Below are 17,513 nucleotides of genomic sequence, written 5' to 3' on the forward strand. Positions count from 1 at the left end.
TCCTCTTTCCATATGGGTTTATCACAAGAACTGAATTCCCTGTGCTATACAGTAGGACCTTGTTGTTTATCCATTGTATTTATAACTGTTTGCATCTGCTAACCCCAAACTCCCAGCCCATCCCTCCTTCACCTCTCCCCTTGGCAAACACAAGTCTGTTCTTTATGACAGAAGGAATCCTTTTTAATGTCAAGGTTTCACTGACCTTTCCTTTACACTTGTACTTTTAGTTTTGATTGATTGATTGATTGATTGATTAAGAAATATGGAAAAGAACAAAAAGCTACCATGAATTCAAAAATACATTTAAAGATTTGTGTCTTATTGATCGTAACAGCTGCATTCACATTTGGAATGTGGTCATACTAATTCGTGAGACTTTTTTATTGGTCTGTAGTGCTTTCTATATAAGTGTGCCTTCATAGGGCCATGGTAGTAACTCCTTGGATTTCCAGGGCCTGGGGCCCACAGACTGGGAATAAACAAGGGAGTTAGAGTCCAACAGTTAGAGTCCAACTGTCCCAGGTCTGTCTTGACCACTTCCTGGCTGTGTGAGCTCAGGCAACTTTCTTTACTTCTCTGAGCCTCACTAACTCATCAGCCAGATGGGAATAAAAGCAATGACTGTCGTATCAGGATGCTATGAGTCTTAAAGGGTGGATGTCAAATTACTTTACAAACTGTAAAGCCCTGTGCAAGTTTTAGATTGTATTCTTTCCTTAGTTTGTTTGCATTTCCTATGAGACCTGGGGCAAGAAACTCATCTGAACTTTTGTTTTGCAGTCTGTAAAACGAGGAGGTAATGTTAGATTATCTCCAATATTCTGTGATTTAGTCTCTCAAGGCACAACATCATGGTCCAAAACAAAGCTAAAAACTGGTTTTCTTCTCCTTTGTGAACTATACTTTAATTGGTAGAGGCTACCTGAAGAGCTGCCTCAACAAAATGATGGAACAAAACCAGAGTCAGTGGGAAAAATACTGTGACTGATTAATGATGGCTCCAATGGTCATGGGATGCCACAAAAGGGGTGCCCATGCCCCGTATTATAATAGTCCAAAGGAGTGAATGTCTAATGGTGAAATTTAATCTGCAGCTCTCAAGACCTTAGCTTTAGCAGCTCTGCCCCCTGGGCTGGGTCACCATGGTTACCACAGCTGGCTCTGAGAAATCACAGGAATGAAGAATGGCTCTTATTGATGAATCCTGACCCAGGAAGGGGGCATGCAGAAGGCCCTTCCAAGCAAGGCAGCTGGGCATGGCCCTAGTGCTGCCATCTATGATCTTTTGCCTGCAGAGAGCAAGAGCACAGTGTGTGTGTGTGTGTGTGTGTGTGTGTGTGTGTGTGTGTGTGTGTGTGTGTGTAGGGGGTGGCGGGGCACAAAGGGCAGTATCACCAACTGGAATTCAGACTTTGTCTAGGCCTAGCCAGGCAAGGCTGCCCGAAGGACTCCAGTTGGTTTTCCAAGTTCAGACATGTCCCTGGTACTCTGAGTTTCACCTGCCTTTGCCCAGTGCCTGCCCAGGCTCTTGCATGGACTCTTAGCTTTGAGAGAAATCTAAATGGCCATCACTACTAATCCAAAATCTGGTGCCTGAATCATGCTCTACCACCTGAAGTCCCTAAATACTTCAAGGTCACTCCTTCCAGGGTCACTTATTCTTGCTTAGGAACTTCTTCCTGTGTTTGAGCTGAAATCTGTTTCTGTGTCTCTAATTCTACCTCTCAGTCCTGGAAATCCTCTTCAGGGCCAACTTCAATAAATCTGTTTTCTCTCTAGTAGGACAGCCCTTGGAGTATTTGCAGTTGGGGCCCTGACACTGCTGTCAACTTCCTTTTCTTTGGACAGGTCTCCCTCTGTCCCTCCCTCCTCCCTTCCTGTGTGAGGGGATATTGAGGGGATATGGTAGAGATGGTGGAGCTGAAATTCAGGCTCAGAGGCAGATCCAGTCCCAGGGTCAAAGAAGCCATGTCCCTTAACCTCTGTGGGGCAGCTTGGTGTTATGGAAAGAACATTGGCCCTGGATTTGACCAGACGTGGGTCTAAATTATGACTCTGCCACTGTTCAGCATTATGTGACCTGGACATACTTGGACATGTTCCTTCCCCTGACAGCTTCATCTATAAAAATGCAGATGGTGATGCCTGTCTCAAATGGTGGCTGGGAGGGTGACAAGTAAGAGTCTGGCCCAGAGCCCTTACTCAGGCACTCAGGACATGTAACATCTTGCATTCTGTGTCTGCCCAGTGACAGAGGTTACACTGCAGTCCCTCTGTACCTGTGGTTCCCATGTCTTGCTGAACAGGGTCATGGGGATGGGGGGAGGTATCTTTAATTAGCTCAAGGAAAGTTGAGAAATTCCTAAATCAAATTCCATTTAATTTTGCAATGGATAACATCATTAGCAATCAAATAATAATGTTCTAAGCACTTTACCTATGTGAGTTCATTTAGTCTCCCCAACAACCCTATATAGTAGAAACTATTATCATCCTCATTTCGTGAATGGAAATTGAGGCACAGAGAGGTCACATAGCAAATACCAAAATGGAGCTAGAATTCAAAACCAGGTAGTTTGGGGCCAGCCTCATACTTTTAGCAACGATGAGTTACTGCATCTCTGAAAGGTGGAATTAGACCAGTGATCCCCAAACTGGAGCATGCGTCGCAATCACCCGGAGGGCTCGTTGAAACACAAATCACTGGGCCCCACCTCCAGATTTTCCGATTCAGCTGAAGAATCTGCATTTCTAACACGTTCCCGGGTGAGGCTGTTGCTGCTGACCCTACTTTGAGAATCACTGACTACTGGGGATTAAAAGGACTCCCTGAGTCCAGAGGCTGATTTTGGGGTTTTGTTAACCTATCCAGTCACAGGCACGAGGAATGAGGGCTGATCTCATACAGAGGCAGAAAACAAATCACAGTAAAAATTATACTCATGCTTTCCAAATGCCCCAAGCCTTGGCACCATGCTGTTATGTCTGTGATCTCACCTAAGCCTCACAGTAACTCTGTGAGTTAAGTGGAGAATGTATTTTTTTCCCCATGTGATATTATCTTTCTCCCATTTTAAAGAAGGGGAGGTTTAGAGATCTGGCTGGATTACTGTCACCCAGGGAGATAGTTTTCGGGAGACTGGGGCTAGAATCGTAGCTTGGGACTCATCGTGCTATGGTTGCCTCATTACTGGAGTTCTAAAAAGCTCTGTGCCTTTCTCCAAATCCCTTCCCATCCCCAGGCTTTGGTCTGAATTTTCTCCTTAAAACGGTATTTCTTTAGCTTAAATTTTTGCCCCATTGTATCATAGAGGGTAGGTGTTATCAGTCATTTATACCCCAGTTTGAATGATTTTCAAATATTTTCTTGAGAAAAGGGTGATTAGAATTCCCCCCTCTTTGTTTCCCCTTCGGACACTTTGTGTTTATATGTCTGTGAGCCTTTTGAAGGAAGGGGCCATAAAATAGGCACCAGGAGATGCTTGTTGAAATGAATGAATGAATGAATGAATGAATGATCCTCTCCTTGCCCATCCTTCCCAGAGCGAGCCTCCCTCCTCTAGCATTTCTACCATTTATACCTAGTACTCCCCCACACCACGTCACAGCGCAGCCTCTTAGTCCAGTGCTCACTGCCAAGCACCACAGCTTAAAGCTTTCCCTGTTCCTCCTAAGCAGACACAGCTCTGCTTTCCCTGGGCTCTGAGGTACCTTGTCCATCTTCCAGTATAACCCTAATCACATTGCATTATAAATATCTATTTACTTGTCTTGCTCTTCCCTTAGATGGTGGTGTCCCTAAGAGCTGAGATTGTGTCTCTTATGCAGGATGTGAACACATAGCAGGCACTCAATAACTAGTTGAATGAATGAATGAATAGCTGTGTGAACCTTGGTTGCTAAGAGCAGTAGGGGCAGGAATGGTATCTAGCCAGGAAGCCATTTCCTGATACATTTCTGACAAGGGCATCAAGGGACAGTTTGTGGGTGATTAGGATGACTTGCCTGCTTGTACCAGTAAGAGCTAGGTTCAGCTACAAGTGACAGAATATCTAGCATAACAGTGGCTCAAATAAGATAGACATTTACTTTTCTTTCATGTAAAAGACGTCTACAGATAAGTAGTCCAGAGTTGATAGGGTGGCTCCACAGTCACCAGGGACAAGGCTACTACTTTGTTGCTCCACCATCCATAACATGTGGCTTCTACCTCATGGTCCAAGATGGCTGCCTGAGCTCTAGACCTCACAAGTGCATTCTAGATAGGAGAAAAGTATGACAGGACACCCCTCCCTTCCTTTGTTTTCTTTTCTTTTCTTTATTAATTTTTTTTCTTTATTTTTGGACCAGTTTTAGGTTCACAGCAAAATTGAGTGGAAAGTATAGAGAGTTCTCAAACACCCCTGGCCCTACACAGGCACAGCCTCCCCTACCATTACCATCCCACACCAGCATGGTACATTTGTTATAATCAGTGAACCTACACTGACACATCATTATCACCCAAAGTCCATAGTTTACATTAAGGTTCACTCTTTTTTTTAAAATTTATTTATTTACTTTTGGCTGCATTGGGTCTTCGTTGCTTTCTCTATTTGCGGCAAGCAGGGGCTACTCTTCATTGCAGTGTGCCAGCTTCTCATTGTGGTGGCTTCTCTTGTTGCAGAGCACAGGCTCTAGGCACATGGGCTTCAGTAGTTGTGGCACATGGGCTCAGTAGATGTGGCTCTCAGGCTCAGTAGCTGTGGCACATGGACTTAGTGGCTCCACGGCATGTGGGATCTTCCTGGACCAGGGATTGAACCCGTGTCCCCTGCATTGGCAGGCAGATTCTTAACCACTGCTCCACCAGGGAAGTCCCTTAAGGGTCACTCTTGGTGTTACACATTCTATGAGTTTTGACAACTGTATAGTGACGTGTATCCACTATCCTGGTATCATACAGAATAGTTTCACTGCCTGAAACGCCTTTGTGCTCCACCTATTCATCCCTCCCTTCCCCCAACTCCTGGCAACCACTGATTTTTTAGTTTCCATAGTTTTGCCTTTTCCAGAATGTCATATAGTTGGAATCCTACAGTCTGTAGCCTTTTCAGATTGGCTTCTTTCACTTAGTAATATGCATTTCAGTTTCCTTCATGTCTTTTGTGGCTTGACAGCTCACTTCATTTTAGCGCTAAATAATAGTACATTGTCTTCCAAGTTTTGGCAGTTATGAATAAAGTTGCTACAAACAATCCACGTGCAAGTCTTTATGTGGAAATAATTTCAGCTCATTTGGTGAATACCAAGGAGAGCAGTTGCTGGATCGTATGGTAAATGTATGTTTAGTTTTGTAGGAAACTGCAAAACTGGATTCCAAAGTGGCTGTGCCCTTTTGCATTCCCACCAGCAATGTATGAGAGTTCCTGTTGTTCCACATCTTCACCAGCATTTGGCGTTGTCAGTGTTTTGGGTTTTGGTCATCCTAATAGGTGTGTAATCCCTCCCTTCCTTTTTTTTTTATAAATCCATTTATTTTATTTATTTATCTTTGGCTGCATTGGGTCTTCGTTGCTGCATGCGGGCCTCTCATTGCGGTGGCCTCTCATTGCAGAGTACGGGCTTCAGTAGTTGTGGCTCGCCGGCTCCAGAGGCAGACTCAGCAGCTGTGGTGCACGGGCTCAGCTGTTCTGCTGCACACGGGATCCTCCTGGACCAGGGCTCGAGCCCGCGTCCCCTGCACTGGCAGGCGGACTCTCAACCACTGCACCACGAGGAAAGTCCCCTCCCTTCCTTTCAAAACTACTTTCTGGAAGCTAACAAATGATATATCCATTACATACCATTGGTTAGAACTGTCACATGACCACATTTAGCTGCAAGTTAGGCTGGGAAATGTAGTCTCTTTTTTTTTTTTGGCTGTGTTGGGTCTTAATTGCTGCACGCGGGCTTTCTCTAGTTGCAGCGAGCCGGGGCTACTCTTTGTTGTGGTGCGCGGTCTTCTCATTGCGGCTGCTTCTCTTGCCACGGAGCATGGGCTCTAGGTGCACGGACTTCAGTAGTTGTGGCACATGGACTCAGTAGCTGTGGCTTGCAGGCTCTAGAGCGCAGGCTCAGTAGCTGTGGCGCACGGGCTTAGTTGCTCCGCAGCATGTGGGATCTTCCCGGCCCAGGGCTCGAACCTGTGTCTCTTGCATTGGCAGGCGGATTCTTAACCACTGCGCCACCAGGGAAGCCCCAGAAATATAGTCTTTATTGTGAGTGGCTGAGTGGCCAAGTGGCCATCTGAAAAGTCAGTCCTAATTGCTAAGGAGGAAGAGAGAATGGATTAGGAGCCAACCTGCAGCCTCTGCTACACTGCAGGGAAGAGAGATCCTCTCAAACTAGCTTAAGCAGTAAAGGAATTTGTGTGCTAGGTTCAGGGGTATTTCATGGAGGCCCAAGGACAGGAAGTATGGAAGGGCCTCTGAGGGTGAAGGATCTGGAAAGTTGCCAGAAACCAGGGCAGCTCTTCTCTTGTGCTTCTCTGTGGTAGCATGGGTCTCATTTGCTTCTTTCTACACACCTACTTTGTTCTTTTCCCTTTGCTTAAACACTTCCAATCAATTAGCTAGCTTTCCAGAGGCCGATTCCAAATTCCTTGGAAAGAGAATCTGATTGGCCCAGCTTAGGTCAGGTGTCAACCCTGGCCCAGTCAACTCCGGCTAGGACAAACAAGGCAGCAAGGGCCCAACTGTAGAGGGGTTTTCAGAGAACGGGTGTCATGGGATAGGAAGACTCCCCAAAGGGTATCTAGAGGATGGACATAGACCTCTCAGGTCTGTGTCCCAGGGCTTTGCAAACCATCATTCATTTAGATAAACAATTATTGAGTACCTTTTGTATGCTAGGCACACGGATCTGCCTTCTAGGGAGTTTTCTAAACCTCTTTGGAATTTGTTCATATCTTTAACCTGCACTGTCTTTTGGAGTCCTAGCTCCTTAAATTAACCAACTCTTATCTTTCCCTTTCAATTTTCAAGGTGGGAGTCAAGGGCTTTGGCAAACATGTGTTTCCCCGTCTAGCTCTTTGGGAGCTAGAGACATGCCCGTGTTCTCCCCTCTTGTCTTTGTCTCTCAGATAGAAACGTCTTAGTTCTTTAGCTGAGTCAGTTATGGCCCCCTCTCCCCAATCTCCCCAAGTCCTCAACTTTCTTTCTTCAGCTCTGGGATGGGCCTCTACTGGTCCCAAACATGAAAGTATCTCAAGGTCATACTCAGGGGAGAGACTGTTAGGTTTCTATTCCCTGGAGGAAAAGGACCCAGAATTTGATGGGTACTTTTTAGCATCAGGAGCAACTGCTGACAATCAGAGGTACTGTTCATTTAGGACACACTCTGTGCTCAGCACCAAACTAAACCCTTTATGTGAATCATCTCATACATACAGTCCTCATAATAACCCTGAGAGGTAGGCATTATTTCCCTCATTTTACAGATAGCTAATCAGGGAGCTCAGAAAGAATAGGCAACTTGCCCAAAGTCACACAGCATCTGGGCAGTGGAGCTGGGCTTCAAAACCAGACCCCTCTCCCTCCAGAGGCTTCCCGTGTGCCCAAGGCGTCTGAAAACACTCTGCATTGCCTCCAAGGACTGCCTTGTGCTTGTCCTCCTGTGGGTTTGGTTTAGAATCTTTGCAGATACCATTCCAAATGTTTGCTAACTCTTGCCACATTGAAGTAACTCTTTGGCGATCAAACTTTGATCCCATTATCGTCACTGGACAAAATAGGGGGGGCTGGGGTCAGGGTGCAGCCATCGTGTGTGGATGGAGCGCTGTACTAGGGCACCCCCTGGAAGCCCAGCTCTGCCGCTTCCCCACTATTTGACTCTAGGCAAGACCCACCCCTCTCTTGGCCTCAGTTTCCTCATCTGTGGCTCTGTGGGCCCTGTGCAGCCCTAATTCTGTAATTTCCCACTTAACTATGCATTTCATGAGGATTTCATGAGGTTGGCAGCTTCTATACCCCACTGAAAGAGGGGTGTGTCTGGGAGGTTTCCATCCGGGCTGAGCCGCCCGGGGCACGTGACTCCTGCACGTGATGCTGTCACATCTTCTGGCTTCCCCACAGTCTGCTGTTTGTTCTGCAACCCCTGGAATTTGGGGTTGCCTGATGTCCCAGCAATTCTCTCCAGGGGGGGCTGAGTGTCCACCTCTACCCTCCTCATCTCACTTCTCACCAACGGTGTCCCAGCCTCTTCCTCCTTATCCTCACGTGGCTGCTTACTGAGCCTGGGGTTTGGGGAACAAGTCTTTCCCCATCTGAGTCTTTCGAGAATATAGAGATGTCCATGTTTTCCTCTAGTATTTTGCTAAGCGTCATGTATGTGTTCGTCAAACCACTCTCTCAGCAACTCTGTAGTGTCATCCTCATTTTGCAGATGAGGCACCCTAGGCTCAGAGAGGCGAACAGATTTATCTAGGTTGACACACTAGTTAGTGCCAGAGCCGAGATTCAGACCCTGGCCTGGTATACCCCACTACGCCACGTGCCCTGGAATTGCTATGTTTCCTTGTCCCGCATGAGGAGGAAAGCCTGGCCTTCCTGGTGTGGTGTGACTGGTCTGTGGCTTCCCATGTGGTCTGGGTGGGGGAGGGTGGCCTGTTTATGTTTCGTCGGGATGCAGGGGGACCCTAGGGAGGGAACTATGTGTGTGTTTGGAGGGTGGGATTGCAGAGTCAGGCACCTCTCCCGGCTGAGCATCCCTGAACCTCTGTCCACATTTGTTTCCAGATGCTGGAAGGAGACCAGGCCATCCTACAGAGAATAAAGAAGGCTGTGCGGGCAATCCACAGCTCCGGCCTCGGTGAGTGAGCCTGCTTGGTGCCAGCCTGGCGAGGCAGCCCTTTCCCCAGCTCCAGCCTGGAACTAACTCTGCGCCTCCCTGCTCCACAGGGCACGTGGAGAACGAGGAGCAGTACCGAGAGGCCGTGGAGTCCTTGGGCAACAGCCACCTGTCTCAAAACAGTCACGAGCTGTCCACCGGCTTCCTGAACTTGGCCGTGTTCACCCGTGAGGTGGCCGCGCTCTTCAAGAACCTGGTGAGGCCCTGCTCCTCTTTCACTCAGCCTCAGCCCAGGCTCAGGGCAAATCTAATCAGTGACTTAAAAACCCGACTGGGAGGGCTTCCCTGGTGGTGCAGTGGTTGAGAGTCCGCCTGCCGATGCAGGGGACGCAGGTTCGTGCCCTGGTTCGGGAAGATCCCACATGCTGCGGAGCGGCTGGGCCCGTGAGCCACGGCCGCTGAGCCTGCGCGTCCGGAGCCTGTGCTCCGCAACGGGAGAGGCCACAACAGTGAGAGGCCCGCGTACCGCAAAAAAAAAAAAAAAAAAAACCCGACTGGGAAAGGGTTGGTTTCCACCCTTCTTTCAGGTTTCCCATGACCTCTAGTCTCCCTTGACCTCTGACCCATGACCTGAGGTTCCTTTCCAGTTCTTTTATTTTTTTTTTAATATTTATTTATTTATTTTGGCTGCGCGGGTCTTAGTTGCAGCACGCAGGATCTTTAGTTGCGGCGTGTGGACTTCTTAGTTGCGGCGTGCGTGTGGGATCTAGTTCCCTGACCAGGGACGGAACCCGGGCCCCCTGCATTGGGAGCGCAGAGTCTTACCCACTGGACCACCAGGGAAGTCCCCCTTCCCAGTTCTGACCTCCTAGTTGCATTCTTCTTCCTCTCTGACTTCTTTCCGGCCAGCGTCTCCTCTCCCCTCTCTCCCTCCCTCCCTGCCCTCCTCCTTCTCCTCTGTGGTGAGCACCCAGGAGCAGAGGGGGTCTCACAGTGGGGAGGAGCCCCACTCAAGGGAGGGCAGGCTCGGGTTCCTGTCTTTGCACGACTGCCTCTCCTTCACCCTCTTTGTCCTCTGCTTTCCCAGCCATACCTGCTTTGTCCTCAAAGGCAAGAACGTGCCTCGCCTCAGCAAGCCTCTCAGCTCCTGCACGTGGCCCAGTGGCCTCAGGTTCCTTCCTGAGATGGCCTCCTCCCCGTCCGCCAAGTCCCCGCCTCAAGGCTACCCCAAGACATGAGCTCTTTCCTGGTGCAGGCATGTTCTCAGTACTTCACATGTGTTAACATTTCATCCTGGAGCACAGCTCTGTGGGGTTGTTTTTACTATTGTCCACCCCTGTACAGGCTAGGAAACTAAGACACGAGGTTAAGCACCTTGTCCGAGGTCACACAGCTGATTTGAACCCAGCATCCGAGCACAAGCCTGGCTGTACCACCTCCCAGGAAAGCCTGTCTCCCTCTAGGCTTCATAGCTCTTGGCCCAGCTTTCATGGCTCAAGTTCCACCCAGGGCCCTTCCTGGCTGGCGGGGACCACATCATCTCTACGAGGCAGTTTGCTTAGTGATCAAGCCCCCACACCTCAGGCTTAGACTCAGGCCTTGAATCCCTGCTTTGCTGCTCACTAGGTGTATGACCCTGGGCAAGTGCCTCAGTCTGCCCAAGCCTCATCTGTAAAATGGGGATAACAGTGGTCCCCACCTCACAGAGTGGTGATGAGGATTTCGCAAGTTAAGTGCCTGCTCCGGGGTAGCGCTCAGTTAACATTAGCTAATATTGCCATCTGTCATCATTTTGTCTTTTTGCGTAGCACTGCCTCGCACCCTGTCCTGCACGTAGAGGCCTTTAACAGTGTTTGGGTTCAACTGAATCAGTGACATCTTTTGTCTTTACCTCTCCTCCCCTTGTTTCAGTCAAACTAGTGTTTGCTGAGCATCTCCTCAGTGGTGGGTGGTGTACCAGGGGCTGGTGACACAGGGAGGAGTCAGACTGCCTCGGAGAGCCACAGCCTGGTCGAGGAACTGAGATGTGAAATGACAGCAAGCAAGACCAGCCGTGTGGCACAAACTCAAGGACCCAGTGGCTTGGGTCAGAGGCCTAGGGCTGCCATGGCTCAGAAAAGGGGAGGTCAGGATAGGCCACAGGAGGAAGTAGTCAGGAAGGCTTCCTGGAGGAGGGGAGGCCTGAGCTATACCTTGAAAGGTGGGCTGAAATATTAGATAGGCTGTTTCGAGTTGCCAAATGACAGAAATTCAACTCAAACTAGGTTAATTTTTTTCTTTTTATATGTCTTTTTCTCTCTTTCAATCTTTTTTTTCTTTTTTGGCCACGCCACATAACTTGTGGGATCTTAGTTCCCTGACTAGGGATTGAACCTGGGCCCACCCAGCCCTGGCAGTGAAAGCGCTGAGTCCTAACCATTGGACCACCAGGGAGTTCCCTAGGTTAATTTTTAAAAAGAGAATTCACTGGCCCCTGTAATGGGAAGTCCAGGTATGCAGCTGGTCTTAGGCTCCTTTTCTTTCTCTTAAAGAGTTTCTCTCTGTCTCTGCTCAGTGGGCAGGCCCAGATTCACACCTTACAGAAGAAAGACAATCTTTCTCCCGTGACTTTGGCAGAGAAGTCCCAGGAAGTATCTTGATTGGCTGGTTTGGGTCATCTGCCTGTTTCTGATCCAATCACAGTAGCCGGAGGGTGGGGCACTCTGGTCAGCTCTGACTCCTGTGTTCACCCCATGTGACCATAGGGAATGGGTTCCCCACATTATAAGGGGAGTCGAGGAACTAGCCAGACAGAAACAACAGATGGCGCTACAGGTGGACCTCAGAGGGTCAGAGAGGAGAGGTGAGGGTGTCCCTCTGGCAAAGGGACAAAGACAGGCTGACCACGGATGCCGTGGATTGAGCAGTGAGGTGATAAGGCGGATTAGCCAGGGGAGGGGAAGAGCTTCCACAGGAGGCCGGCCCCGCCACCCCTTGTACTCCTTCACCTTCTTGTCTTTCTCTCCCCTGCCTCCTTTACCCCAGTGCTGTCCTTGGCCTTGTGATGCTTCACCGTACCCTGAGCCCCTTGGGGCTGGATGGACAGTCACCCAAGGGGGGGTATGGGGGTCTCTGCTTTTTCCAGGTTCAGAACCTGAACAACATTGTCTCTTTCCCCCTGGACAGTCTGTTGAAGGGGCAGCTGAGGGACGGGCGACAGGTGAGTTTCCACATGGGCAGCAGGGGGAGTGCAGAGGTGGTGGGATGGAGCAAGACAGGGGTAGGCAGGAGAGGACAGGGGAGGCAAGGCTGGGCTGAGGACGGAAGCCAAGCGAGGCTGTCACAGTGGGTTTGCTGATCCCACATTACTGACCCTCAGGATGACAGGAGGACCTGGCCCTGGGGTGAGCCTAGGATGGCTGACTTACTGTCTGCCTGGGCCCTTTACAACAACCCAATGAGGCGGGGGTCCTGTAGGTGCTGTTATCCCCATTTTGCAGTTGAGGAAACTGAGGCTCAGGGAGTTTGGTACCTGCTTCCAGTTTACACAGCTGGTCAGTGGAGGAGCCAGTGTGAGAGTCAGGCCTCCTGACTCCCATGCTTGGCTGCTCTCTCTGCAGCAGGCAGCTCCTGGCTAGAGGCAAAGTAGAACTCAAAGAGAGTAACAGAATAATCTCCCTGGGAAGTCTGCCCCAGAAGGCCCCTGAGAGGTTCTCCCCACAGAGGCTTTCCTCCTCGCCCCGGGAACCACCCAAACCAGACCAGCAGCTTTTTCGCCTGGTAGACTGGGGCACCTTGGAAGTTTAGGGGTGGGGGCAGGGGGGCTGTTCTGAAGGGCGTGAGCAGCCTGCTGGATGAGGCCCAGGCAAACTAGGCCAGGGATAAGCCAGGTCTCTCCGGCTTGCTGTGTGGCCTCAGGTAGACTTCTTAGCCTCTCTGTGCATATGTCCCTCCACCTGTACCTTCCTGTTGAAAGGGTAAGCAAGTACCAGGCAGGAGAAAACAGTGGGGTAAAGTTAGAGGAGGATCCTGATCTTTATCCTCCATCCTCTTCCTCATGGTGATCTCCATCTTCTAAGGCAGGGGACTCAGGGCAGACCCCCCAAAATCTCCCCAGTACCCTAGGCCTGAGCCTACCAATTCAAACGGATTACTGGCAACTGTGGGAAGAGGTCAGTTGGAAGAAGGGGCTCAGCTCTGAGAAATGGGGTTGGTTGGGTCTATTTTGGGGGGTCAGGTTTGCAGTCAGGGCTATGTGGGCAGCGGGGGGGTTGGACTGTGGCTCTGAGCAGCACAGGGGAGCATGCAAGTGCAGGGTCCCCCTAATGGTAGCAAAGTGTACTGTAGATTCCAGACCCCAAGAGCCCCTTTGGGCAAATTGTTCTTTCTGAACTACAGGATTCCAAAAAGCAACTGGAGAAGGCATGGAAGGACTACGAAGCCAAAATGTAAGTGGCTGCAGCCAGGATGGTTTGTCCAGGAGAGCAGTGTTTCTGTTGCAGTGGGAGGCTGGATATGGGGAAGAACCTAAGTGCTGCCAGGGCACGTCACCCAGAAGCACATGGCACCTCGCTCTCTAGAAATGTTTATGGGGGCTGGTTTATGCCCAGGCCTGACGGGAGTCTGGGGGCTGGACCACGAGATGACTAAAGGGGAGCTATTGTGAGGGGACCCCAAGCTGCTGCTCTCAGAGACTCATCTGCTCAGTGGTGCCAGACATGGGCAGAGAGATGGAAAGGAGCATCCATTTACTCAACACCTCCATGTGCCAGACATCCATCCTCACACTCACCCAGCCCTGTGAGGGAGATATGAGTACCCCAATTATCAGAGGAGGAATTAGAGGTTCAGAGTGGTTAAGTTACTTGCCCGAGGCCACACATCTAGGCAGAGGCAGAGCTGGGATTCACGTTCGTTGATCCTGTTTCTGCAGCACCAGGCAGTATCTATAAACATTTAGCTGGACACAGAGGATGAAAGGCCATACCCGGGCCTCTTGTGTGCAACACACAATACTCCAGATTTCTCCCTAGCTACTGGGACATTAGGGAGACAGAGGGAGTCCCGGGTACCCAGTAACCAACTGCCCCTGAGCAGGAACTCCTCGGGCTCTGCCTGCCAAACTCTGTTCAGGTCCTGGCCCCAGCCCTCTGCCAGGACCCAGCTGGGCCCACTGTGCCTCAGGGCACCGTTTGCTCTTCTTTGTAAAATTTTGGCTTCTCTTGCATTTTGCAAAAGCAATATGTGTTCATTATGAATAACTTAGAAAATATGGAGAAGTAGAAGAGGAAACATTTTTAATTATCTCTAGGAGAAGATGAGGGTCATGTGGGGGAATATCTAGTACTTCTCTGTTGTTAGAATTTTTTTACATAGTGTGTGTAGCACTGTAATTTCATCATTTTAAAAAAGTGGAGGGTGGGGGAGAGTTCCCTGGTGATCCAGTGGTTAGGACTCGGTGCTTTCCCTGCCGTGGCCCAGGTTCAATCCCTGATCGGAGAACTAAGATCCCACAAGTGGCATGTTGAGGCCGGGGGTTGGAAGGGGGAAGCGGGGGGAGGGGAAACTACCAAAAACCAGGAAGAAGATCCTTCATTTCCAAGCCTAAAGTATTAACATCTTTCTAGTCATTTTTCTATATATAAAGAAATGTTTTTACAAAACCAAGATCATAATAATCATACTGGGGTTTTTTGGCTTAAAAATACATTGTGACCATCTTTCTACATCATTACATATTTTTATACAACGTCACTTAAATGGGTGCACTGTGTGACAACATATGCATAATCCACAGTGTATTTAATCTGCCCTTGTTGTTGGGGAAGCATCCTTGGAACTAAATCCTTGCTCCCACCCATAATTATTTCTGTAAAATCCTTCCAAGAAGTAGATCCTGGAGCTTTATTGTTCCTCCAGCTCCCAGCACCGTGGGGAACTCCCTGAGTCTGAAGGAGGCCGAAACTCCTCCCCCCCAACGAGGATCTCCATCTACACTCCCGCTGTGGGTGTAGATCTTGTGGTGAAGGGTGTGGGAGCTGTGATGAGCGTGGCCATCTGTTCTCATCAGAGGCCTAGGGAGGGGTGTGGACAGGCAGGCAGGTGATCTTTCTCTTTCTGATTTGATGTGTGGATCACATGGTCTTCATCTTCCTGAGTGACCTTGACTAAGCCCTTAGCCTTTTAGCCTTTCAGGGCATCATCTACTAAATAGAAAGAATAAGCCCTACCTTGCTGACCTTCCCCAAGTAGCTCTGCTTTTACCAGATTGATATATTGATCTTGCCTGTAAGGTTTCGTTTGAAGAAAAGACTGTGTGTAATAATGGGGAAAGGGTCTTGTCTGAGGTTACGCAGTGAGTTATCGATAGGACCTGGGCTAGAACCCAGGACTTCTGAGTCTGGCCTTCTTCTTCCAGTGGTCTCCTGGCTCCTGCTTCTATAACATAGATCGAGCTACATGTCCTGGCACAGGTGTCCGTGTACATTCATTTTATGAGGGCTCCAGGTATAGCTAGATATTAGCGAGCCATGCGTTACTGTGTAATTCCAAACTCATTCTTAACCAAACCAGTCTGGGCAGCAACTGCAAGGGCCCAAGGGCCCTGATAGTATCTGTTGAATACCACCGGGATTCTCACCCCCTGGTTGTTCATACAGGGGGTCGCCCTCTCCACCTGGGGCTGCTAAGGAAGGCATCCCAGGCCCTGTGCAGGGGACACAGTCATCTAGGCTGTTCCATTTTCAGGGCTGTTTCCTCACCTGAAAAATGAGGCCAACGATACCTTGCAGGGTTGATGTGGAGATGAAATAAGTGCAGTGCATATACAGCACCTGGCACTGCAGTTCAACACGTACTTATTGGCCATCTTTCTGAGCCAGAACTGGGGCCAGAATAACACAGCAAGGGGTTCAGAGGCAAAAGCCCAGACCTCTGCTCCTAGCATTTCCCCGACCAGCCTGGGATCTTGGGCAATTACCTCCCTTCCCTGGATCTCAGCTTCACCTTTTGGAAAACAGTCCCTGACCATGATCTATCACAAAAGACACTGTGACTGTCACCGGCTGGGGGAACCAGGCAGGGAAGGAGGGATGGAACAAAGCTGAGCCACAGTGTTTGTTACCACTGCTGTCCCTGAGGCTCTAGCATCAGGCTGACTTGGCTTCACATCCTCTAGTACTTAGCAGCTGTGTGCCTTGGACAAGTGACTTATCTGTAAAATGGAGTAATGACTCCTGCCTTATGAGATTATTGCTTTAGTGTGTGAAGGGCCTAGCAGAGCACTCAGCACAAAATTAGCACTTAAAAATAATTATTAATAATAGCAGCTAATACTTATACTTACTTAAGAGCTTCCTTTGTGCCAACTGCTGTGATAAGCTCTTTACATCTGTCATCAGTTATTCATCTTGGAAGGGAAAGGTGCTATTATCCCCAATTTATAGGTAAGTAGTGAGGGAAAAAATATCACCACAATCCCTGCCTTAGTGGATCCCACTGGTTTGTAAGCAAGAAGGGAGGTGGGTCCCAAAATAATAAAAATACAAAGTGACAGTGCTATAATGAAGGCATCAGCACAGAGGTGGCAGAACAGGCAGGCAGTTTTGGGGTGGAGGCAAGGGTGGTTGGAAAAGGCATCACAGGAGAGGTGGTTCAAGGTGCCAGGTTGGCAGATGCATGATTCGTTTTGATTCCTTTCCTCTCCCATCTCCCTCCCCACTGACCTCCTCACTCCACTGGTACCTGTTCCTCATCCCCTGAATAGTGTTAGACTGTGGCTGTGGTCCCCTCCTCCAGTTATCTCTGTCTTCTTAGTAACTAGCCTTTCAGCACTTTTCATTCCTGCTGCAACTCCATTCAAAGAAAATAAAAATATTCCTAACATTTGAAATGTTTATGAAACATTGGTCATACTTTGAAGACAGGGAGGGAATGGGATTTGCTATTTTCTGTGTGGGGTTGTGTGCGGTGGAATGAAAGCACTCCCAGCTGTTAGTCTTTGGTGTATCAGGTCATTTCAGGTGACTATTTCAGACTTTGTAGGGAAATCTTTGTAAATTACCATAGCTGAGGATGAGGGACAGAGCTATGGTAATTCACAAGGCCATGTATCATACTTCACAGCTTATCTTCATCCTGAGCTAAGTAGCTTCTGTCCTTTAACCTCCACTAGACCTTGCATAAAAAATGTTAAATAAATAAATAGGAAGTATGCTACACTAAAAAAATTATCTAGGGAATTCCCTGACGGTGCAGTGGTTAGGACTCAGCGCTTTCACTGCTGGGGGCCAGGTTCAATCCCTGGTGGGGGAACTAAGATCCCACAAGCCACATGGAGCAGCCATAGATAGATAGATAAATAAATGCATAAATAAATAAAAATAAATTATCTAAGGGAATCATCAAGTTATTACTATAATCATCAGTATCATTAGCATCATCATAATCCTGTCATTTATTGAGGGCTTACCATACACCAGGGACTGTACTAAATGTTTCCAGTGCATTAAATCATCTGAGAACTAGGCAGTATTAGTCTCATATTTGAAATGGGGAAACTGAAGCTTAGAAAGATTTATAAGATTAAGTAATCGAGGGAGCTGCCATTCAAATCCAGAATCCACATTTCTAGCCACTGTACTATATTGTGGCTTCCTTTTTGTCCATATACTCTGGAGCAGACTTCTTTCCATGCCAGTATATATAGATTTCCCCCATCCTTT

The 17,513-nt window shown here is 48.7% G+C and overlaps 1 protein-coding gene across 3 annotated transcripts in view; it reads left to right on the forward strand.

The window, feature by feature from the left end:
• The window catches only part of ASAP3 (ArfGAP with SH3 domain, ankyrin repeat and PH domain 3), a 32,224-nt gene that overhangs the window by 555 nt on the left and 14,156 nt on the right, over positions 1 to 17,513 (forward strand). For all 3 annotated transcript variants that reach the window (XM_082834124.1, XM_082834125.1, XM_082834126.1), the window contains exons 2-5: positions 8,760 to 8,832; positions 8,922 to 9,067; positions 11,936 to 12,010; positions 13,189 to 13,238. In XM_082834124.1, the coding sequence (XP_082690250.1) occupies positions 8,760 to 8,832; positions 8,922 to 9,067; positions 11,936 to 12,010; positions 13,189 to 13,238 (344 nt within the window). The remainder of the gene's footprint in view (positions 1 to 8,759; positions 8,833 to 8,921; positions 9,068 to 11,935; positions 12,011 to 13,188; positions 13,239 to 17,513) is intronic.

This window comes from Leucopleurus acutus (genome assembly GCF_964270905.1).
Source record: "Leucopleurus acutus genome assembly, chromosome: 2".
Lineage (NCBI taxonomy): Eukaryota > Metazoa > Chordata > Mammalia > Artiodactyla > Delphinidae > Leucopleurus > Leucopleurus acutus.